Here is a 23,125-nt window from a genome sequence, read left to right on the forward strand (position 1 = left end):
GGAGCTCCTCACCCCACCCCACCCCACCCCACTCCACCCACCCACCTACCCAGCACACCGTATCAGTCGTTTCACTGTTATTTGATCAATTTAGTTCTCGTACTGTTTCTTAGATCCGAACAATATCCTTCTCTGGTACTAATTTTTCTCTTTCAAATGCGAAATTTACACAATTTAGATTCATATTGTGAGCTATTTGAATTATCTGTATAACCCCCTTTATGCAATTTTTGCTTTTTTTGGTGATTTCGTACAGTGGAGCATATTGAGATGGGGAAATTTGATCTACTACCCATTCCTATAGACAAATCGGTGAGTTCAGTTTCTCATGTTTACCTTGAATTTTCACTGGAATTGGAGATTTCCCAGTTGGGTTTTGGGATTTTGATGAATTTAACTGGAAATTTTTAGTCTTTATGACATGCTGCAGCTTACAATTCCTTAATTAGATTAGAATATTTCTATTTTGGTAACTTGTATTGAAAGTTAGAGTACATTGGATTCATCTCTTATTTCAGTGATCATATACTCTAGAGTATTTAGCTTATATGGGGTTTTTCTTTTCTTTTATTTGAAATTTGGGTAATTTCTGCAACATTTCTTTGATCATATGCACTGTGCAGTGGCGGAGTCAGAAATTTTATTAAGGGTGGTCAAGAATAGTGGTGCGTGGCCGTCAAAATAATAAAAAAAAATATTGTTCTATTTGGGATTCAAACCCGGAACTCCCTCATTCAAATGGACACCTATTACCACTACGCCAAAGACATAACTTTAGTTAAGGGTGTCTAACTTTAATGTAGAATTTGACATATATATACAATGTAATTTTTCAACGACCTGTGGTAGCTGTAGCTACGTCCCTGGCTATGTGGACTGTAGTGAATTCTTCCTAATTTGGTAACTTTTAATGAAACTTATAGTAATTGTGGTTTATATGTTATGATACTCTTGGGATATTTCTGTGGCGTGCTTTTTAGTAAGTAGCTTATGGTCTTCCTATTAGTAATTTATTCTGAAATATATATTAATTGGGTTGTATCTATTACTAAATCTTGGGTTATTTCTGTAGCATTTGTTTGATCATATGTTTTGCGGTAATTGCAGTACTTAAGGGAGGAACTTGCTAGAGTAGATGAAGACTGGGCTGCCGCTCGGTTTGATTCACTGCCTCACGTTGTTCGTATATTAACCTCGAAAGATCGTGAAGGTGATGTCCATGTCTTAAAGGAGCAGAGTGAAATTATTGAGGAAGTTGTGGATGAAGTCGTGCATGCCTACCATGGTGGCTTCAATAAAGCTATTCAAAATTATTCTCAGGTGTCTTTTTACATTGTCCCTTATTTGTTGATTTTGTTCAGTAGTGAATTTCCTAGATATGCAAATTTCTAGTTTCAAGCAAATGTTTATTTATGTGAACTGTCCTAGAAAGAGATACGCGCACTCGTTTCTGATTTTTGCTTTGGTATCTTTTCATGGATCTATACATTGAGGTATCGAAAAAGATATGAACAGGGAAAGAAAGCTAACTAGTGCAGATACATAAGATCCCGTCATCTTTACTTTCCTCATATTTATGGTGCAGTCAATGACACGTATAGATAATGTAATTGATTTTGTCGATTAGGACTCCTGCCCAGTGCTTGAATCCTGCATACAGGGTTTCTTTTATCACTTTTCTTTTTGTCAATAGAAATTACTTTTGTTTCTAGAAAACAATCGTAAAGAAGAAAAAATTGAAGCAGTGAGTTTGACATTAGCCCTTCCTTGGGCCAAAAAAGGAAAGAAAATTAAAGAATACAATAACCAAAAAAATTGTTTTCTGTGATAAAGTAGTAATTTATTGATATACTAAAATGAAAGATATAGAAGAATTCCAAAAACACTAACCATATATCCATTACTTATGAAACTTGAAGATAATTTTTCCTCAATATGTCTATTAAAAAGTAAAATTCATTGGTTTGCTGTTCTCATCTCTAACCAATGCTGGCTGCCAACATACTTTTGAGCTTGGAACAAGGAGTAACTGTTCCTAATAAAAAGAAAAGAGAAACAAGAAAATGTTTGTAGAACCATATGCTAGAATAGTTCATTACAATTTTTTCATTCTTGCCCTCACCATGGTGAGAGACTGAGAGTTATATATATTTTGACTAGCATTGTTCTTGGAGAATATAGGTAAAAGGACACTCTTAATTATTTTATAAGGTTTAGTTATCAGTCTTTGAATGTCAGCATACCTTTTTATGCGTTATCGCATTGTCAGGGAACTGTTCTCCGGTTTGCCGCCAGGGTAAAAATTGCAATGGGTGATGCAGCTTTATCTATTTAAGCAGTTACAGGACACAAGACTGCTTGGCCCAGAACATGTTTATTCATTGACCATCCTTTAACATTTATTATTTTGAGATTCACTTTGAAGAACCTTGAACTCTGATTCTCTAATGTACAGTGACTTACTCTTTTCTTGAACAGAAAAACCCTTGTGCTCTGATTTAGCTGTTAGGCTATATAAAACAGTAACCTCTTTTTGTATTCTATATACCTTTGATCGATATGTAAATCATGTTAGGCTATATAAAACAGTAACCTCTTTTTGTATTCTATATACCTTTGATCGATATGTTTTCTCTTGGCATAGAGTTGCACTTTCAACTCAGTTAACAACCTAATGCTAGTTGGAGAGGTCTCTGTTTTAGATCCTAGACAAAAAATCAGGTGCTTAGTGATAGATGTCGTCTCTTCTATTTGTTACTTAATTTGGTGAGTCTTTTTTTTTTTGGATGAAGTAAGAAGAAAAATGCAAAAGTTAAACCAACCTAAATATGTTGTTAAGTTCACAAAGTCTGAAACCAATTGAATTGGGTTACCTCTTCTATGTGGTTTGCGAGCTATTGCATAGGAACGGGGGTTTTACCCTGTGCGCACCCAAAGAGTAGCGGCTGCAGGTTTCCCTTGTCATAAAAAAAGAAGAAGTCTGAAACCAATTGAATTTAAGCTGGTCTTTCTGAAATTCAAAGGTCTTATTACAGTTCCACTATAGCTGTTATGTGAAATAAAAAATGACTTAGAGCGTTTGAGTTAGCTGATTGTAAATGACCGATTTTCAAGTGCCGAAAGTGCCCGAAACTTATTTTATAATAAACAGTTACGTGTTTGGATAGAAGTGTTGAAACTGATAATAAGCAGTTGTTGCGTTTGGTATAAGTTGCCGATAAGGTATATTTTGTTAAGATGACTAAAATACCCTTAACATTTCCACAAAAATCATAAATTTGGAAGTCCCTTTATAAAGAAAAAGAGAAATTCCCCTATCGATGCAAAAGCCATCCTAAAAGTATTAGAATCATGCTAGACTTGCTGTTTTTGTTCTTACATTTTCATTACTTTTTTGTATAGGGGTTTTCAGTACTATCTAAGTACCGGTTTATACTACAAATTGTTACCTTCTCAAAAAAATAAAAAGAGAGAAAAGGAGGAACAATGATATGGGATAGTGAGGAAGTTAGGAGTTTTGTTTTGGAAAAGGTATTTTGGGAATTAGTTAAAATATTAAAGACAAAAAATAGTAAATAACTTTGTCAAACCAAAAGAGCTTATAAGCTGAAAACCTAAGAGTTGGGGATGACAAGCTTATGGCTTTAGGCTGATTTTATCTTTTAAGCACTTTGAGTGTCTACCAAACGCATAAATAAGTGGAAAGGTTCCTTTAAATCTGTTTGACCAGCTTATAAGCTTAGCCAAACATTTCTTGTATCTGGTTAAGTTGATGCTACTTCTGGAGTAAGCACAGAAGCAGGCTTCTCTCAGCACGTTCTGAAACATGGCATGTTGTTTATGTATGTAATTAGTTTACGCCAGTGCTGAAGTCTAGTTTTATGTTTTTTTTTTGGCTTTTTAATATTCTTCTTATTCTTATATATCAAACAATATTCATCTTATTCTTTTAGTCTACCTTACCTTCAGATTTTGCGGTTATTCAGTGAATCCACCCAAAGTATTGGTGTTTTAAAAGGTGACTTGGCGGAGGCAAAGAAGCTTCTTGGTGCCCGTAACAAGCAGTTGCATCAGTTGTGGTATCGGTCTGTTACATTGCGACATATTATCTCCTTGTTAGATCAAATAGAAGGCATAGCTAAGGTCAGTTATCTTCGTTTATATTTTTTCTACCAGTGTTGTTGCTATTATTCTTGCTCCAGTCCCTGCTAATCAGGAAGGGATAGTGGTAGGTGGTCCTGCGGAGCTTTCGGAAAAGGGTAGCTTTGTGTGTGCTGCATTTCTTGCAATGCACTCTGTCTATGTAAAGAATGAATAGGTGCATACTAGCATTGAAATTAATGGTTAAACTTCTTGTTACCAAGAAAAATGTCTAAACTGCTCTGTTTGGAAGATAATATGGTCTTTTATCTGTAAGTCGTCTCAGAAACAGAAAATTTTATATATTTATTGAAGTAGGTAAGAATTTTATAAATAACAGCCAAGCACTAAGACAGTGCTTGCGCTGACATGTTTTAGGATCCCCTTATGCAAAACAAAAAGATGGGTTCCTATCCGTACAAAAAAACCCTAATCCTGTCCTGAATTGATGCAATCTAGCACAATGTCATCATCCTTTACATCTTGAAAATCGCACCAAAAAGCCAAAAACCATTGACATCTGAAGTTGGATTGTACTTCTAAGCAATTGAAGGATTCAAAACATAGAATTGCAATATCCCATAAAGAGTAAATATAGTTTTAGTTTGTCGATAAAGTAAACTACCAAATAGCTTGATCTGTGTCTCTGCCACTCCGTGCTATAAATGTGAAGCTATAAGAGGACCTTTTCAGCGTATCCAAGGGTGAGACTTGGAGGTCTATGAAGTTGCAATAAAGACCATGAGTGACCGGGGTTTGAATTCCTCAGGAGAGAGAAAAAAATTAGGTGATTTCTTTCCATCCGCCCAAGTTTTGGTGGACAAAATTACCTGGTATTTGAATCAATATGAGGATGTTATACCCGGTGGGATAGTCTAGTTGCGCCCAAAAGTTGACTTTGTAGGTGTGCGAGTAAGAGGGTAATAGGTGAAATTACATGAATTGAACTTCACCATTATAAAAAAAGAAAAAAAGAAAATAGGACCTTTGTAGTAGGTATTAACATGGTTAAATGCTCGTCTTGTTAAACTGTTCATTCTAATATCCATGCAGTTGTGGTCTGGATCAATGTTTGGTTGTAAAAGCATAGTGGAAGATAATCACCATGTGTTTTGGTGGCCGTGTTTAAGTAATTAATCCAATAGAAACAGTAGAGCATGTATATAGAATACGACAATCATATAAACTCATCTAAAAAAGAAAAAAATAAATAAATACATAGAGGTCAGTGCACAAGATTCAATATGATAAGTAGCCATCACAGTTGGAAGTCGTGATACAATCTATCCTCGCTTTGACATGAATATTTCAACGGAATTTCCCCCTTTCCTTTTCTATCTTTTGCTCTCTTCTTCTGCATCAGAGTAATGTAATCTACCTCTTAATTTTTTGTTGACCTGATGCTTCTTACACCTGTGAAAAGATGTTTGACCAGAATCATGTTCTCCTTCTAATCAAATAAAAGGAAAGGCTAGCTCTAGGATTGCTTGGTGGGTATCAGTTAAAAGATGAGGCCCTACGGATATTATTGATTGGTCTAGGTGAGCTTGACAGGATAGTATACGGGTCGTCTGTCTGCTCTTTTACCGTATTTTCTGTTGTCATTAGGGCTCACAGAGCTGAAAGAATTCTCTATTCAGAGTATCAGGGTGGGAGAGGCTAGGTTGATGATAAAAATGTTGAACCTGTCCTTGTGGGGAGCTCGAGTGGGTTCTCAGTTCTCAATAATGAAAATGTTGTGCAAATTTTTTCGTAACAACTTGTATTCTATTCCAAAACAAAAAACCAGAACCTGCCACAACAAGTTACAGGTTCCTAATTACCTAGTTCAACTTTTAATAAACTTCATCTGAACACTGGTTCTTCCAGTTGTGGTATGAATTTTTCATCTTAGACTTGCCTTATATTTATATTATGTTCTTGGCCTTGCAAATGTTTATGATGTTGTGGTCCTCCCAAAGATAGCCTGTTCAAGTAATTTTAATGAAGAAGAGCCTGCACATGTTGATGATGCTATGCAGATTCGCAGATCCCTTCAGCCCTTTTATTTTATCATCACTGTCCATCTTCATTCTTGTTGATACATTACCTTGTCTTTTCAACCTCAGGTTCCTGCTCGTATTGAAAAGCTGATCAATGAAAAGCAATTCTATGCTGCCGTGCAGTTGCATGTTCAATCAGCTCTTATGCTTGAACGAGAGGGCCTTCAAACGGTGGGTTAATTAAAACATTCATAACTGATTCTACCTTCACACTTTACCTGTGGCTGCTTGAAAGAAACTGTGGACACAATTTCAGCATACTGAGTTTTTTTCTGTCTTGCGGTAGTCAATATTTTGTATGTTAAAACTGATTTTGTTAAAAGAGGCAGCTTCTTGTTCTATGGTCGACACAGCAACACCAATTACTATTACAAATGCTGCAGCTCCTGTTGTCGACACAGCAACACCAATTTCAAGTTGATAAACAAGTTTTTAGCACTAATCTTTTGTAACATTTTTTGTTGGCAATTCTTACTCAATGCAAAGGATGGCTTAATGTACTTACTGTATATTGTTGGCATCACATAGGTTGGTGCTTTACAAGATGTCAGATCTGAGTTGACAAAACTACGAGGAGTTCTCTTCTATAAAGTCTTGGAGGATCTGCATGCCCATCTTTATAATAAGGGTGAATACAGGTACAAATTAGTTAGCCTTGGTCTATAAAAACCTTCTTGCTGTTTGAGGTTGTATACACGTCAAGTCTTTCATTGGAGACGTTTTTTACACGTCAAGTCTTTCATTGGAGACGTTTTTTTCTATCAATGAATCTGAAGTTTGATATATATATATATATATATATATATACATACATACATACATACATACCTACATACATACCATGCTGTCCTTATCCACTTAAAATATTGAAGCTGAGGCTACCTCTAGCAATGCAACTCGATATTCTGTTTGTTGAGATACATAATTGGGTGATTAATTAATCTGTTTGTGCTTGCAATTAATGAAGCATGGTTTTGGAGGTGATTCTTTTTGTACTTTGTTATCCTTAACTTTCTGTTGGGAGGAGCCACATATCTTTCATTTAGATTTTAATTTCAGATGTTGCTTTATATTTGCTCAACATCCTTTTGCAGTTCAACTCTCTTTAGTATCAGTGAAAGGGATGATGAAGTACCAACCACTGTAGCTATACCATTGTCCATGAACAACTCACAGCCTCTTTCTCGAAGAACTAGGTTGCTAAAAGGTGACAATCAGTTTGGTTCATTTGGAGCTGGGGATGGATCTCATAAAACTAGCTCTATTGATGGCAGGTAAGACAAAAAAGAAAATTTTAAGTGATGTGGTTCAATTGGTAATATCATCCTCAATATTGTTGCAGATGACCACATGTGAATCTAGACTAACCTCTTCATAGGTCTCATCTTTAAGCGAACCCGATAGCGTCCGACATAAGCGCCTTTCAGTGATAGTTTAACTTTATCAATCTTTTGGTAGATTTCTGCATCCATTCCTCTTTCTGGTACAAGTGATCAGTGTTATCCAAGGCACGCTTTAAGCGTGCTTAAGCCCTGAAGCGAGGCTCAAAATGTGTTGAGCGCTTCGCCTCGCTTTATGTGCAATTCAGTGTTGTCATCAAGGTTCTAAGGCAAACATTTTCTTGCCAATGAACCTCTTATGAAGAAGTGACACTAAATAATTGATATTTCACTTTATCATAAATTTTTTTCAAAATCTTTGGTCATATATTTGTCATTCATATTTATAATTATTAGTCTTGAACTAAACATATATATATTTGTGTTCTTTTCTCCCTTTGCGCCTTTTTTCATTAAAGCCCATGCTTTATTTGCGCTTTACGCTTAAAGCCCCCACGGACCTTAGAGCTTTTTTGCGCTTTTCGCCTTTGATAACACTGCAAGTGATAGCAACTGAGTTCCTTTCTTCTGCTTTATTTGCAGCTCCCTAGTAGAAGGTCATGACGAGGATGGTGAAGATACTGTGTCAGATGGCAATCCTACCTCTTCAAGGATTAATGGCACCGATGGTGCTTCGAAGGATGTAAAAGTTATCTCTCATCAAGTTCCGACATGGCTTTCAGATTCTACACCAGATGAATTTGTTGTAAGAAAGATGCCAAACCCAGCTAGTTTGGGGTTGTGGCATAGTTGATTGATTGATATAAAGTTGCCTTCTGCGTGCTTGTCAATATCAAACTTTTGATAGTTATTCACAAGAGTTTAATGTGCTCCAATATATTTCAAATGTAGGAAGCAATCAGGAAAACTGATGCTCCCTTGCATGTGAAGTACTTGCAGACCATGGTTGAGTGTCTTTGCATGCTTGGGAAAGTTGCAGCAGCAGGCGCCATAATATGGTTAGTTCTCATCTTTCATGCTTTTGGGCCAATTGGAAGCAAAGCTCTGATTTGATTTCTGCATACTTCTCATCTTTTTCGGGCAGAGCTATGTTTTAGAATAACCTCGTAGGCTGTGGGATGCAAATAGATGCTACCCAAAAGGATGATCTGTAATTGGAGAGGTGAATTTTCCATCAGAAATGATCAAGGGAAGTTCGTAAATCTCTGCTGGACACTTGAGACAGAGGAGCTCTTTTAAAACTAGTACACAAGCTGGCTAAGATCCAATTTTTCAATACAGGAACATGACAACTATAGGATGCCACTCATGGTCTTAAGCCAAATTTGCACTTTTGCCCGTCGTATTAGCAAATAAACATATTCCGTTAATGTTTGCATACAGTGCTAATGGGAACTATGATTCGATCCTTGCTCTAAATTGTGATGTTTTCTCTTGTATACTTTTCATGATTGAATTGGCTGAGTCTTATATTTGTTTCTATCTTTCTGTATAGAGGTTATCTTCGTCATGTTTCATTTGTGGTATTTGAATATGTAGTCTCTAATTACTTTTATCTTCATTGTATTTGTTTCAACAGCCAAAGATTACGACCTACTATTCATGAGATAATCACAACAAAAATCAAAGCTCATGCAGAAAATGCTTCACGACCTCGCATTGGCCAGGCTGCTCAAGCAGCCATTACAGGTCTTCACTATCTTAAAGGGCAATTGGAGAGTTTTCAGTCTTCAAAACAGAAGCATCACAATGAGATATATCTCTCAGTGCTACTAGCAGTCAGCCCTGTTTCACCTGTCATGGCTCCTACAGGAACAGCACAGGCTGCTGCAAAGGAACTCCTTGATTCAACTCTTGATGCTGTTGTTCATATATTTGGTAAGTGATAAGGTCTTGCAAATTTCTTTTGTCATTTTTTCTTTTTCTTTCCCTTATTGATTTTGCTTCAAGTACTCTGGATTCAGTTCAACAATCTTTTACTTTTGGTTTGTGATTGCAACCGAACAATTTCCAGAGAACCATGTTATTGTTGGAGAACTTCTTGAGTCAAAGTGCTCTCAACAAATTGACTTGAACACGCCTAAGTCCATGCCTACAGACATCAGTTGGAACCCTGATTCAGATGCATCTCATGCCACTGGAGGGTATAACATTGGCTTTTCATTGACCGTCTTACAGGTCAGTTTCTTCCATGTCAATCATTTGCATTCTGATGCCCAAGATCCCTCTAGTTGGTTAGAGTACAGATAAATGGTGTAGTAACAAAGCAGTGCCTATTCGATTATGGATGATAGAAATATATTCACTAACGTTATTGTGCAAATAGAGTGAATGCCAACAACTCATATGTGAGATCCTGCGAGCTACTCCAGAAGCTGCATCCGCAGATGCTGCTGTCCAAACAGCAAGACTTGCAAGCAAGGCCCCTTCAAAGGAAAAGAGGCAAGTTACTGGACTGCTTATCACTGTTGTCCTTAAGCTTGTGATCTCTATATTTTATGTTATTTTACTTCCCTGTCTTCTTTTATTTCAATTTAACTCAATTTATATTTAACTGGAAAATCTGTTTACTTTTGCTCCCTTTTCCCGTTTTCTTTTTTTATAGGTTGTTCTCTTCTTGTTCTTTTGTTTGGGGTGTTTTCTATGTTAAGGGAAGGAATTGGTTGAATTCATGTGCGCTCATTCAGTCAACTTGACTTCAACTAGTCAAGTCCCGTTTTAACTTATCTCTTGATACTTGTAACCAAATTGGAAAGGCCTAGATGCTATTGATGTAGCCCAATTCTCTTAGTGGGGTAGAGTATCTGGAAAGTGGCAACTACTCATAAACTCAAATCATTCATCTTTTTGTATTTGTTGCAAATTATTATTTGGTTGGGCTAGCTGCTAGTGAGCTAGTGGATTCCAGATTAAAACAGAAAGGACCAGGAATCCTATGTAAATTGGGTATGAGAAAGCCTTTGGCCATGTCAACTGAGGCTATCTGTTGAAGATCCTAAATGACTTGGGTTTTGGGCATAAATGTATAAGCTAGATCAAATTTTGCATCTCTAGTGTCAGATCTGTTCTTATAAATGGTTGTCCAGCAAGATTCTTTTAATCACAAGGGGGCCTTCGACAAGGACCCAATGTCACCCTTCTTATTTTTGATTGCTATGGAAGGTCTCAATCACTTGATTAGGACAATAAATACTAATGAATGGATCAGGGGTTTTGACTCTCAGTCCACTATTGGTCTAGAAATCACTCACCATCGTGTCTGCTGATGACTCACTAGTTTTATGTGATTCTGATGTGGAGTGGATCAGACATCTCAGAGCAATTTGGACCATCTTTAAGTCTTGTCTGGCCTTTCATTTTAATTGGAGCAGAAGTTCGGTTAATCAGGTCAATGATCTTCAGAATCTAGCATGGAACCTAGGCTGTCAATTGGGCTCCTTCCCTCTAAATACTTAGGGCTGCCTCTAGGTGCCAAAAACAAGTACAAGAGATCTGGAATGAAGTCTTGGAGAGATGTGACAAAAAGTTGGCTAGGTGGAAAACCCAATGCCTCTCCTTTGGTGGCAGTGTTACACTCATTAATTCGTTCTTGGATGCTCTTCCCACTATGTCTCTCCTCCCAATTCCCAGAGGAGTAGAGGAAAAGATTGACAGACTAAGAAGATATTTTAATAAGGAAAAGAGATGCTTCAACCTGGTCAAATGGGACTCACTCACTTTGAACAAGAAGCAGGGTGGACTGGAGATTTAGAATTTGAGGTTGCACAACAAAAGTATGTTGCAGAAATGGCTATGGAGGTTCAACTCAGAGGACACAATGCATTATGGAGAGGATTCAACTCTCAGAAATATGGGATGTATAGTCAATGGATCACAGGGTCCATATGGTACCGGTGTTTGGAGATCTGTTAGAAACTAATGGCATGAATTCTGGGCTAATGTAGATCATAGTTTGTGATGGAAAAAAGACTACCTTTTGGGAGGATCACGCCATAACAACCTAATAGCCAATATCCCTGACTTATATTCAAACACATGTTGATCAAGTTTGGATTCCTCAAGGCTGGGATCTTCATTTCAGAAGCGAAGACCTCTTAATGACTGGGAAATGGAAAGCCTAACCAACATGTTCCTACTGATAGGTTCCTTTGGAGGAACTTCTGCTTATTCTGACAGACTCAAATGGAGATTGAACAACAAAGGAACTTTCTCTGTTAAGTCTGTTGTTACTGAACGCTCTCCCCCTCGACTGAGTCTTGGCCCTGGAGGCCCATTTGGTAAGTAAAAATACCTTCCAAGATATCTTTTTTTTGTTGGTTGGTGGCAAGGAAACTTGCTTGACCGAAGAGAAATTTTAAAGAAGAGGTCTTCAAATTTGTGGCACATGTTTTTGTGTTTTTGGCATAGACTCGACTATGCCTAGTTCTACTATGGAACTTCTCAGATGCTGGAAGAGTGTAGGAAAGAAAAGTGGTGGTGGATCATCCCGACTTGTGTATGGTGAAAAATATGAAAGGAAAGGAATTCTAGATATTTTGAGGATACCAGCAGTCCTACTCAGAAAATTAGGATGAATTGTCTTAGCCTTTTCTATTTTTGGTGTAACCAAAATATGTGGGGGGAGATAGGTGACCTGGTAGATTTAGTAAGAAAAGTGTAAACGTTTGTTCGTTGCCCCTTTATACTTTTGTAAAGATCACAGCTCAGCTCCTTTTGTAGCCCAGTTTTACTGTTAATACAAGTTGTTACCAATTTCAAAAAAGAAAATATTTCATTTCTGATGCTTCGGTTATCACATTATTTTGTTGTTGTTACCGTTCCTTTTTTGTTGTTGATAAATGTTGTGTAAGGCTTTCCCTAGTATGTCACGACCCGAGTCTACACCCTGGACGTGGCCGGCACTCAAGAACCATTGCTGGTCCCCAAGCGAACTCTCATCCTGGCTGACTACAAGTGGAAGACTAACTTAAGCATGCAAAAGCTTAAAACTGAAATAAAATTCAATAAACTCAACATTGCATAAAAATAAATTATTCAACTCGCCATAAAATAGGCAACTTAAGTCTTTCAAACATTTAATAAAATAAATAATACGCTATACTGACTATCTATGAAGCCTCTAACTGATAAAGATGGAAGTCGGGACAAGACCCATGACATCCTGACTAAACTGAAAAGTAAATGAAATCCTCCGGAAAAAAGGAGGCTCACCATAGCTAACTCGAACTCCCGGATGTATCAACGAATCTCCTGTTGATGATCCTGAATACCTGTGTCTGCATCATGAAAAGATGCAGGCCAAATGGCTCAGTACGTACGAGCATGTAAGGGGAATTCTAAAACATAAACATAAGCATAAGCTTGAAACTTGATAAAAAAGAAACATACTTGCCTCTTTTCAAACTTACTCATCTCAAGGAATACTCAAGGATAAGATACTCAACTCAGAAGTACTCAAAGATAAGATACTCAACTCTGTAAAACTCAACAATAAGGTACTCGACACAATGAAGCACAAATCAACTCTGGATACTCAACTCAATATAAAGCAACAATAAGAGATGCAATTTATGGAAAGCTTTTTAAAACAATAGAAAGCAACTTCAATGTATTAAAGAATACAATATACTCAGTTTGGATATATAAAAATACAATATAACTTTGTGGGAGTTTCTCTAACCGACAACCACCACTCTAAGCCTAAGTGATGATACATCGTCTTGCCACGCTGCCAGAACTGTCCTATACTTTGCCGTCATATAGGACGCCTTAATTAAGTGGATCCACTAGCTTATGTTAAAAGCATCTTAATGAGTCATCTAAAAAGTATGATCCTTTACTACCCATGATGGCTACATGGTTTATGGAGACGTGAGTTATTTGAACTCAAACTCGTCCCCATATTGGTGCTCAATACTACTTCCAAAATATCTTAGCTCATATATTTGTAAAAACAAAACTTCTTTCTTTGGTTTGAGATAATTGCTCAAACTACCCTCTTAAAAGAGGTAACTGCTCTTGAAAACTCTTTCTCAAAACATAACAAAATCATATTTTAATATGATCATTGGTGACTCGGGAAGTCATACTGCATAAACATTAATGGTATATCTAGATACCATACTGCTTAAACATTGATGACATACTCGATTGTCATACTAATCATGCTTTAGAAATTCTTCTCAAAACTCATCTTTTTCTTAAAAGAGGTAGTACTCAAACGGCTCAAAACTCTTTTGGAAACCTCAGTTTCCTCTCGTCTTAAATGTAAAAACATTTACTCTTGGGAATACTTAGTTCCCATATATCATTTTAAAGAAAATGAACTCAACTCTACTCTTTCTCAACTCAGTGCTCAAGTCTTTAAAACAAGTTTTAAAACAATTTGTAAAAAGACTTCTTAAAATAGGGTTCATGCCGAATTATGGACGTGAACGACTCAATTCAAGGTTTTCAATAACTATGCATAGAACTCAATACTCAAGACTTAGAACTTGAAGATACTACTCTCAAAGGTACTCAACTGATGGAGTTTATGCGGAAGTTATGGGCATGAACGACTCGACTCAAGGGTCAAAATATCAACAAGGAACTCATGTATACGACTCTTCTCATTCTCTTACTTACTTCCTCAAAACTTAGTTCGAATTAATAGTTGATCTCAAAGGATTCACAATTGAACTCAAAGACTTTCTTGAACTCTACTTTAACTCTCTCTTGAATGTGAATTATGAATTCAAGAGTTATGGTTACGGATATGAAGGATATTGTGATGACAAAATAGACTCATGAATATATTCTCCTCACTCTCATACTCACTTGCTCGAGTCTTGAAACAAGTTATTAGAAGTTGTAGAAGACTCCTCAAAGGACTCAAAGGGACTTTCTCAAAAAAGGTTTGAAAGAACTCTCAAACTTGACTCTCAACTCTACCTTGAATTTGATTTATGTATTCAAGGTTGTGCTCTGTGATAGGAAAGATCTCGAGATGCTTAGGAGTGTTTTCAGATAGCTAAACGTGAGAAACGATCAAGAAATCATTATTTGGAAGCAAGTCTGCGACACGGAGGTGACTTTTAATATTTGGTCGCGAAATAACTTTTGAGGCAGAGAGGTCCGTGGCCTCTCCGCGACGCGAAGAAAATTTTATGAAATGGGGAGGCAGGTCCGCGACGCGGACTGGGTTGCCAGATTCACCGGACTTTTTCCTTCTTTGTTTCTAACCCCAATTCGCCTAAATTCGATTCTTTTGCTCAATCTCTCTTTAGATTCAGATACCCAGCACATGTACACTAGAATCTAACTCTAACAACTCTATAAATCGACACAATAATCTCAATAACTCCTCAATCTCAGCCCAATTCATGAACGAAAGCAAATTCAAGAATACATATCAAGAACATCAAAGCTTCAACTTTTAGAATGAATTTAAAGCTGAAATTAACATGATTGGCGTGTGGGTGAACAAACCCAACACTATGGAAGCTTACATACCTGAAAGAATTATCTTCTTGAAGCAACTTGAAGAAAAGTCTTTGAAGAAGAACCCTAGCCTTAGCTTTTCTTGAGTTTCGTGAGCGTAGAATCTTTGGAGTGGAAGATAGGGTTTTGATTTAAGAAAACTGATTTTCTACACGTTTAGGGTAATTTAGATGACCTCCTAAGGGTTTTTAGGACTAAAATACCTCTAAATAAATAAATAAAACGAGCTGGGAGTCGGAATGATTTTTCACCAGGCAGTGAGGTCCGTATTGGCTCCGCGTCGCGGAGCTGCTGCCAGGTTTGCACGTCGTTAGCAAATCAGTCATAACTTTTTACTCAGAGCTCGGAATTGAGCAAACTAGGTAGCGCTGGAAAGAGAACTCGAAGAGATTTAAGTAAATATCTTATGGGCTTCCTAACTCATTCTATACTAAAGTTATGGTCATTTGAAGTTGACCCAAACTTAAGAAAACTTAGGATGACTTGAATGTTTTTCTCTTTGATTCTTCTTGGAACTTAAGGTGCTACATATAGTGACCTTACCACTCAAGAAATTTTAAATTCCTTGCAAAAATCTCACTCACTACGAAGAACGGTTCGAGTCTTAGTTCGAAAAATTTTCTGGGGTGTTACATAGTATTTGCTATGTCTTCTTTACTTGTGTATTTTCTTTTCATACTGCTTTGATATGTGACCTGAGTCGAGGGTCTTTCGGAAATAGCCTCTCTACCTCCATGAGGTAAGGGTACGGATTTCACTGGGTATGTTGTTGTATGGAAAAGGCACTACTTTTTGTTCTGTTAGATATCATGTGTCAATTTTCTCTCTAGTTGATATCGTGTGTCAACTTTCACTCTTGTTGATCATGGACCATCTTTGATTTGTATTTGTTTCAGGGATGGGTCAGAAGATGGTCTAACATTTGCATTTCGTTTCACAGATGCTACTGTATCCATTTCAAATCAAGGTATGTCAGGAGAATTACCAAAACAACAAAGTATACTGAGTTCTAGATTCGGTTTTTTTGGGGTTCTGTTACATGTCTATTTTCCTACCGATCTTGCTACTTAACTAATGGGCAGGCGAGAAAGATTCTTACTGCACCTTCATCTCTTTCTGGTTTAGCTGAATGATTTGACTCTATAACAATTTAAACTCAGGGGTTGACCTCATTAGGCAAGGATGGGGTAAGAGAGGCTCCAATGTACTGCAAGAAGGTTATGGTACATCAGCTATTTTACCTGAGCAGGGAATTTATTTAGCAGCCTCTATATACCGACCTGTTCTTCAGGTTTGATCTAATCATAATGCTATAATCAGTCCAAGAGTACTGGAAGTCTCTTTACTAACCAAGATTCTATCAACAGTTTACAGATAAAGTCGCTTCCATGCTGCCACAGAAGTACTCGCAACTTGGGTAAGCTGGATTATTTTGTACCTTATCTTGTTTGATGGGTTTGTGTTCTTAATTTTTATGTGAAATGTAATGGTCATTGATGATAAGTAGCCTTCTTTTCACATTGATCGCACCTTGAAATGATTTGTCTACTAACCAGCAGAACCAGCTCCCCTCCAAAGTTAAAAAAGGAAACAAGGATAAATTTCATCCCGCCTTGTTAATTCTACTGCTTTGGTAGAGAGAAATCTAATTGCTGAAGAAACGGTTAATGATTTCTCATATTTTTGTTTGGTGATTACTGTTCGCATTTCCATGTTTCCCTTATAGTATTAAAAGAAATTTCCCAGTGTTATGGAGGAATTTCTTTGTCTCTGTATGTTATTTGGGACCTGTGTGATTTTCCTTAAAATTTTGATGGATTCGTTATATTCACCGAGAGAACATTTGGTCTAGAAGCAAGTTATGTGGGGATTAGTAACATAGGAATTATAATGCAAGAGATGTAATATAAGGAGTAATAATGCAAGGATTGTAATGTTGGGATTAGTAATGTAGGGATTGTTATGCAAGATAGTAATGCAGGGATTGTTATGCAAGAGATGTAATACAAGGAGTAATAATGCAAGGATTATAATGACGGGCTAAGAATTGTAGGGATTGTTTATTATTGGATGTTGGTTTATTATGTCAAAAAATATTATACATTGTATATTTTAAATTACTATACATTGTATATAGAGGTTGAGATTAGGGTAGAAGGTTAGCAGGTAGTTGAGCGTTGTCTCATTTCCTAGAAGGATAGATTGGTGCATTGTATCTGTTCCCTGATTTTTATTTTTTACCAGTAGTAGTGGTAGCATTTGTCTCGAAGTTGGCCTATCTTACGACTTCTGTTATTCCATTTTTTTTAACTATGCTTCAGTTATCACATTAGTTGGTTATGGTTGTTGCCCCTCTTTGGTATGTTAGGTTATGTTTTACTCATTATTTTCTATGTCCTCTTTACTTCTGTATTATTCTGTTAGCTGCTTTGATGTTTGTTACTCGAGCCGAGGGTCTTTTGGAAACAGCATCTCTACCTCCTCGAGGTAGTGGTAAGGTTTGTGTACACTATAGCCTCCCTAGACCCCGCTTTTGGGACTATACTGGGTTGTCGTACTCTTCCTTCACTTTTACGTATAATTATTGCAGGAATGATGGACTTCTGGCCTTTGTGGAGAACTTTGTGAAGGATCACTTCTTACCTGCAATGTTTGTTGATTATCGGAAAGCTGTACAGCAGGCAATATCAAGCAAGTCTCTTTACATGTTACATTCTATGCTAGCTAATGAGATTTATAGAAGTTGCAATGTACAATATCTGTTGGTAAAAACTCAAGTTTTGAGCGTGTGTGACTGCTCCCTAGGGATTTCTCATTTATCAAATACAAAAAAAATCAGCTAGACCATATTTAGAGATGGAATTAATGGTGATGCTTAAAATTCACAATTTTCCTCAAATGCACTCAAAATATAAAATCTGCATACATTGTTGAATTATGTAAATCGATGCTAGGCTATGAAGTTGTGATGCTTAAAGTTCTTTTATAGGCCCAGCGGCATTTCGTCCACGCTCGCATGCTGTAACATCTTATACCCCATTAATTGAGAAAGGTCGGCCAATCCTGCAAGGACTTTTGGCAATAGATTTCTTAGCAAAAGAGGTACAATATGTTCATTACTTTTTCTGATAAATCTTGTATGTTTATCATTTCATTATTTTTGAACAGTCAAGTGCTTTAGTTGATCTGTTCTATGCTGTTAGTAAGTATGAGCGATGTTAACACCATAAATTGTTGTATACAAGTGAAGACATTGTTTCTGTGCTGTTAGTATGTAGGAGCGATGTTAACACCATAAATTACTGTATACAAGTGAAGACATTGTTGTGTTCCAATTTGATTTGCTTTCCGTCTTTTCTCTCCTTGGGTTGCATCAGCCTGGTTAATATCTTTTCCAGTTTCTTACTTGAATCAGTCTCCAGCATTTAAATGTTTACATTCATACAGGTGCTTGGATGGGCACAAGCAATGCCAAAGTTTGCTGTTGCTCTTGTGAACTATGTTCAAACTTTTCTGGAAAGAACATATGAAAGATGTCGCACTTCATACATGGAGGTTTGAACAATCCTTCTCATTTGATGGTTGTTTGTGTATAGTAGAGGTAGCGGGTGGTGCTTATCAATATTTATTGTTATCTGGAAGATAGCCTATGGAATGGAAGTTCTCTATTGTTCTTTAATCAGAATGACTCTATATATCCAGATGAGAAAAGTTCTCTACGAGAAGATTTTTTACAGCTAATGTCTAAACGAAAAGCTTCCAAACAACCACCAAACCAGAGAGTTTCCTTAGAAGGGGAAACTATCACTTTGTGGGGGCACAGTTAGAAAATGGAGTAGAGTACATAAGTAAAATATTATTAGGTTGCCTCAATTTCCTCATCCCCCCTTTATGCACTTGACAATCCTATATCTTATTTATTCAGGCAGTTCTTGAGAAGCAAAGTTATATGCTCATAGGCAGACATGACATTGAAAATCTGATGCGGCGTGATCCAGCTAGTGCATGTTTACCCTGCTCAACTGGTGAGCTTAACGCAGAAAATGGTGCTGCCAATGGTGAAAGTTCAGAGGTTGAAATGGAAATCAGTGACGCATTATTGAATTTGCGACCAATCAGACAGGTTTCTTTTTGACCTTTTTTTTTGGCGGGTGGGGTGGAGTGTCTGTGGCTACGTAGACAATAGCTAAAGAGGGTTAATATTTGTGTCAGGATGATCAGTATCATCAGAAATGCAATATTTTAAATTCTAATTGTAAATGATTAAGAAGAGGAAGATGAATACTAATGTGAAAAGAGGTAGAATTATGACTTGGTGCATTGCCACATAAATGAGATGAATCTGAAAATAATGGAGTGACTGATGATAAGCATAGAATTGACATTGATTCAGCAAACATGGCAAGTGAAATATAATGTATATAATTTTCGGTGTCAAATATTTTGATATGCTAAGCTAGTTTCAATACATATTTGCAGGAAAACTTGATTCGTGATGATAACAAGCTAATTTTACTGGCATCTTTAAGTGATTCATTGGAATATATTGCTGATTCAATTGAAAGGCAAGTTCTTAAATCTTTTTGCAGTATTGTTCTTCGTTTCGAATGTTTGCTTCAGTCGGCAGACCAGAGTTTTATATGGGTTCTCACATAGTTTGCGAGAGCACTGCTGTGCAGACAAGCATTTTTGAGTAACTGCACTCATAACAAGGATTGGCAAAAATATGTGTGTTCATTTAGTTATTGGGGCACTAAATTAGTCAGAGCACACAGTAGATGCCACATATTTACCTATCATTCGTCATTACAATCAGCAATTAACTAATGTTGGGTGTCTTACCTTGCTACTCCTAACAGACGACTCACGCTCACCTGCTTTCAAGTTTATTATAATATTTTTAACAATTTGAACCCATTATTTAAGAGTTTTAATACAACGTTCTAAATTTTAATTTGACCACATGTCTTCTATGGGAAACAAAAGGAAGGAGTTGTCTTTTACTGAAAGGAAGAAAAAGGTTTCCTAGAGAAAAGGAGAAGGAAAAGTTGTTTTGAAAACACAGACACCTGGGAGGCTGGGACCCATAAAATTTCTGCATCTGCCTCCTCTCTTCCTCACAAGCTCTTTCCTCTCCCCACGGTGGCTAAGTGTATCATTTGTTATTTAGGGGAAGCTTTGACGATTATTGTTTGTATATAGTGAAATTTTTGGTACAACTGAACAGGTTCTATTTGAACTTTGAATACCTTTTTATGGCTTGTCAGCTTTTTTCTGATGCAAATTACAGGCTTGGGAAGATTTGCCATAGCACATCTAATCAGGTAGAAGATAATGGAGGGCAGAAAGCTCCAAAGCATTCTAGAACGAGCAGTATGCCTCCTAAGGATTTGGCATCTTTTGCTGAAGAATATAGGAAACTTGCAATTGATTGCCTCAAGGTTCTTCGTGTGGAGATGCAATTGGAGACTATTTTCCATCTGCAGGTTTGTGGGCATGAGTGGTGATGTTGATTAACTTTGTTGTAGAAGAGGGTAGTATTTACGACCAACAGTGTGAGCAACTCTTTTACAGGAAATGACTAGTAAGGAATTCCTGGATGATCAAGATGCAGAGGAGCCGGATGATTATATAATTTCAATAACTTCCCTGGTAAATTTTTCTGCAGTGTTTAGTGTATAATATCTTTTCTTATCATTTTCTGGTAAAGATCTCTTTTCTCACCCTTACAAAGTTTCCTTATGGTAGTAACGATGTGTGGATGTTGTGATCTACCACATGATCTCTTTCTATCTTCTCCTTTGAGATTCAAATTTTTACTTTGTGTATGTGTTTAATTCAAATGCTGACTGTTCTCTTGGGTGGGTAGTATGATGATATCGTGTTTCATCTATTTTTATTTTTGAATCCCGACTTCATTCTAAGGTCTCATACCTCCTCAGTGCCCCAACTGTGATATTAATTCTAAAGAAATACTCCTTATGTTTCAATTTGTTTGTCTGGTTTCGACTTGAAACGGAGTTTAAGAAAGTGAAGAGGACTTTTGAATCTTGTAGTCTTATGCTAAAGATATGTGGAATGTACCAAAATGCCCTTTAAACTTGTGGTTTAAACATGTGGAAAGTTATAATAAAAGAGTTGCCTAAAAAAGAAAGAGGCAAGACGAGCAAACTGAAACGGAGGAAGTAGTAGAAAATTCACTTAGAAGATATAAGTTTTATACAGTGAAAAAATTCTACACAATTGAAGAGTAACTTAAGCACTGGGGACCAGCTTATTTGGTGTGAGCAATGTGAGTATATAAAAATGGTACTGCCATTTGACCAATTGACTAATAGTGTTTCCTTCTGCAATGGCCTCATGTGGTCTTTAAAACAAGAAAAAGTCATTCAGAGATGTGAATAGCATGGACTGCAGAGGAGTAAAATCATCCCACAATGTTTTGTTGTATAGCTTTTCAGTAGATTTGAGAAATCATTGAAACCAGATGACAACACTTTCATTTTTGCTTTTAGCATATTACTCGTTCAGAATCAATTCATGGGCTTGCTTTCTTCCAATTGCTTCTTTTTTAATTTGGTTATCAACTGATTGAAGATTAGTGCCCATTTCGATTTAGTTCTTCATTCTATTAGAACAGAGTTAAAGAACCAAATTACATATTGTTTTTCTCTGGTTTCTGTAATCCAGATAACACGCCGAGATGAGGAAATGGCACCCTTCATTGCAGGATCAAGGCGGAACTATATATTCGGTGGTATATGTAGTGTTGCTTCAAATGGATCAATCAAGGTCTGCATAGAGCGGTTCTGTTGATTAAATTCTGATATTCAATTGAATTTCCAACCACCTGCCATCTTATTCTTCTCTTTATCGCTTCCTAGGCTTTGGCTGATTTGAAATCTATCAACCTGTTTGGAGTTCAGCAAATATGCCGTAATTCCATTGCACTGGAACAGGTGGTGTCTCTTTCCTTGAAATCTTTACGGTGGTTCCATTTAGAGAGCTAAATGCTATTCAATTAGTTTGATCTCTAAATTAACATCTCAAGGGAACCAATCTGTCTACTCATTGATTCGATGTAATTTTCAATTTTACTTTCTAGCTTGGATGCTTGCGTTGTTATTTTCTCACACAGCATAACAAATAGTTTTCTTCCAAGTTGTTTAGGCTTTGGCTGCTATCCCCTCAATCGACGGTGAAGCTGTGCAATTGAGATTAGACCATGTTAGGACGTACTATGAGCTGTTGAACATGCCATTTGAGGTAATTAAGTCTGCAAGTTCACGACGTTGAACTTTCTGTTGTTGTGCTTCTGGTTCTTAGTTACAACATCTGTGTAATCATTGGGTTCCTTTTCTCAGGCCCTACTTGCATTTATCGCAGAGCATGAGAACCTGTTTTCATTTGCAGAGTAAGTATTTTTTATGTTAGTGCAGTTAATAGATGTGACAATTGGGCTACAAGTGGTAATGAAAACAAACATTCAATGTCTTCTCTTCAGGTACTCTCATCTTCTGAAGGTTCAGGTTCCGGGAAGGGAAATTCCAGCTGATGCACATGATCGTGTAGCTGAAGTATTGCCCCGCTAATTCAAACTGAAGTGCAGTACACTGCCTTTCATTGGAACTTGCTGGACAAGAGTGTTTGCAGATTGATTCTTTTTATGTTGCAGAGCTTTGTGAAGTGCAGGCATATGTATAGATGGTTGGAAGTAATTACATGGAAAAAGCTTAACCAGAATGTTCATAAATGTTCATGGTTTTTGGTCAGGACTGTTAGACTTATTATTGTTATTCTTTTTGTAGTCAATATTCTTTAGTGTCCTGCATCATTTTTTGGCAACCTTTAATTTTCATCTTGTTCATATGAAGGGGTTTTCTTTAGTTTGGATGAAATGAATCATGTCTGTAAAATTCTGTATCGAGTAATAAAAGATCTTCACTTTGAACGCGGAGTGTAAGTGGTTCGTCAACACACTGGCTAAGAAAAAGTACGTAAGTGATATGCCTCACCATCTGGAATGAAATATTTTCGGATATTTATCTTTAATTGTTCCACGTGATCTTTCTTGCCAGCATGAGAACTAGTAGTTGTGAGTTATATTGATCTTTTAAAAAT

The 23,125-nt window shown here is 36.8% G+C and overlaps 1 protein-coding gene across 2 annotated transcripts; it reads left to right on the forward strand.

Annotated features, from left to right (window-relative positions):
• On the forward strand, positions 1-22,946 carry LOC125837007 (exocyst complex component SEC8). Of its 2 annotated transcripts, XM_049516141.1 has the most exons (27): positions 1-135; positions 257-312; positions 1,108-1,320; positions 3,970-4,143; positions 6,249-6,353; positions 6,711-6,820; positions 7,277-7,456; positions 8,105-8,267; positions 8,414-8,520; positions 9,102-9,400; positions 9,537-9,700; positions 9,849-9,964; positions 15,901-15,971; positions 16,165-16,295; positions 16,372-16,421; positions 17,595-17,695; positions 17,994-18,106; positions 18,452-18,559; positions 18,930-19,127; positions 19,484-19,569; positions 20,295-20,490; positions 20,579-20,656; positions 21,695-21,796; positions 21,889-21,963; positions 22,175-22,270; positions 22,369-22,418; positions 22,509-22,946. In XM_049516141.1, exons 2-27 carry the CDS (start codon positions 271-273, stop codon positions 22,594-22,596), a joined length of 3,216 nt encoding a protein of 1,071 aa, XP_049372098.1. In that variant the 5' UTR covers positions 1-135; positions 257-270; the 3' UTR covers positions 22,597-22,946. The 2 variants fall into 2 exon arrangements, 1 of the variants encoding a protein (XP_049372098.1); XR_007443495.1 differs by lacking the exons at positions 21,889-21,963; positions 22,175-22,270; positions 22,369-22,418; positions 22,509-22,946 and having other exon boundaries at positions 34-135; positions 20,559-20,656; positions 21,695-21,797.
• Positions 22,947-23,125: the final 179 nt, after the last annotated feature.

The sequence above is a fragment of the Solanum verrucosum genome, unplaced genomic scaffold, assembly GCF_900185275.1.
Source record: "Solanum verrucosum unplaced genomic scaffold, falcon-dt-bn FXZP01000165.1, whole genome shotgun sequence".
Taxonomy (NCBI): Eukaryota; Viridiplantae; Streptophyta; class Magnoliopsida; order Solanales; family Solanaceae; genus Solanum; species Solanum verrucosum.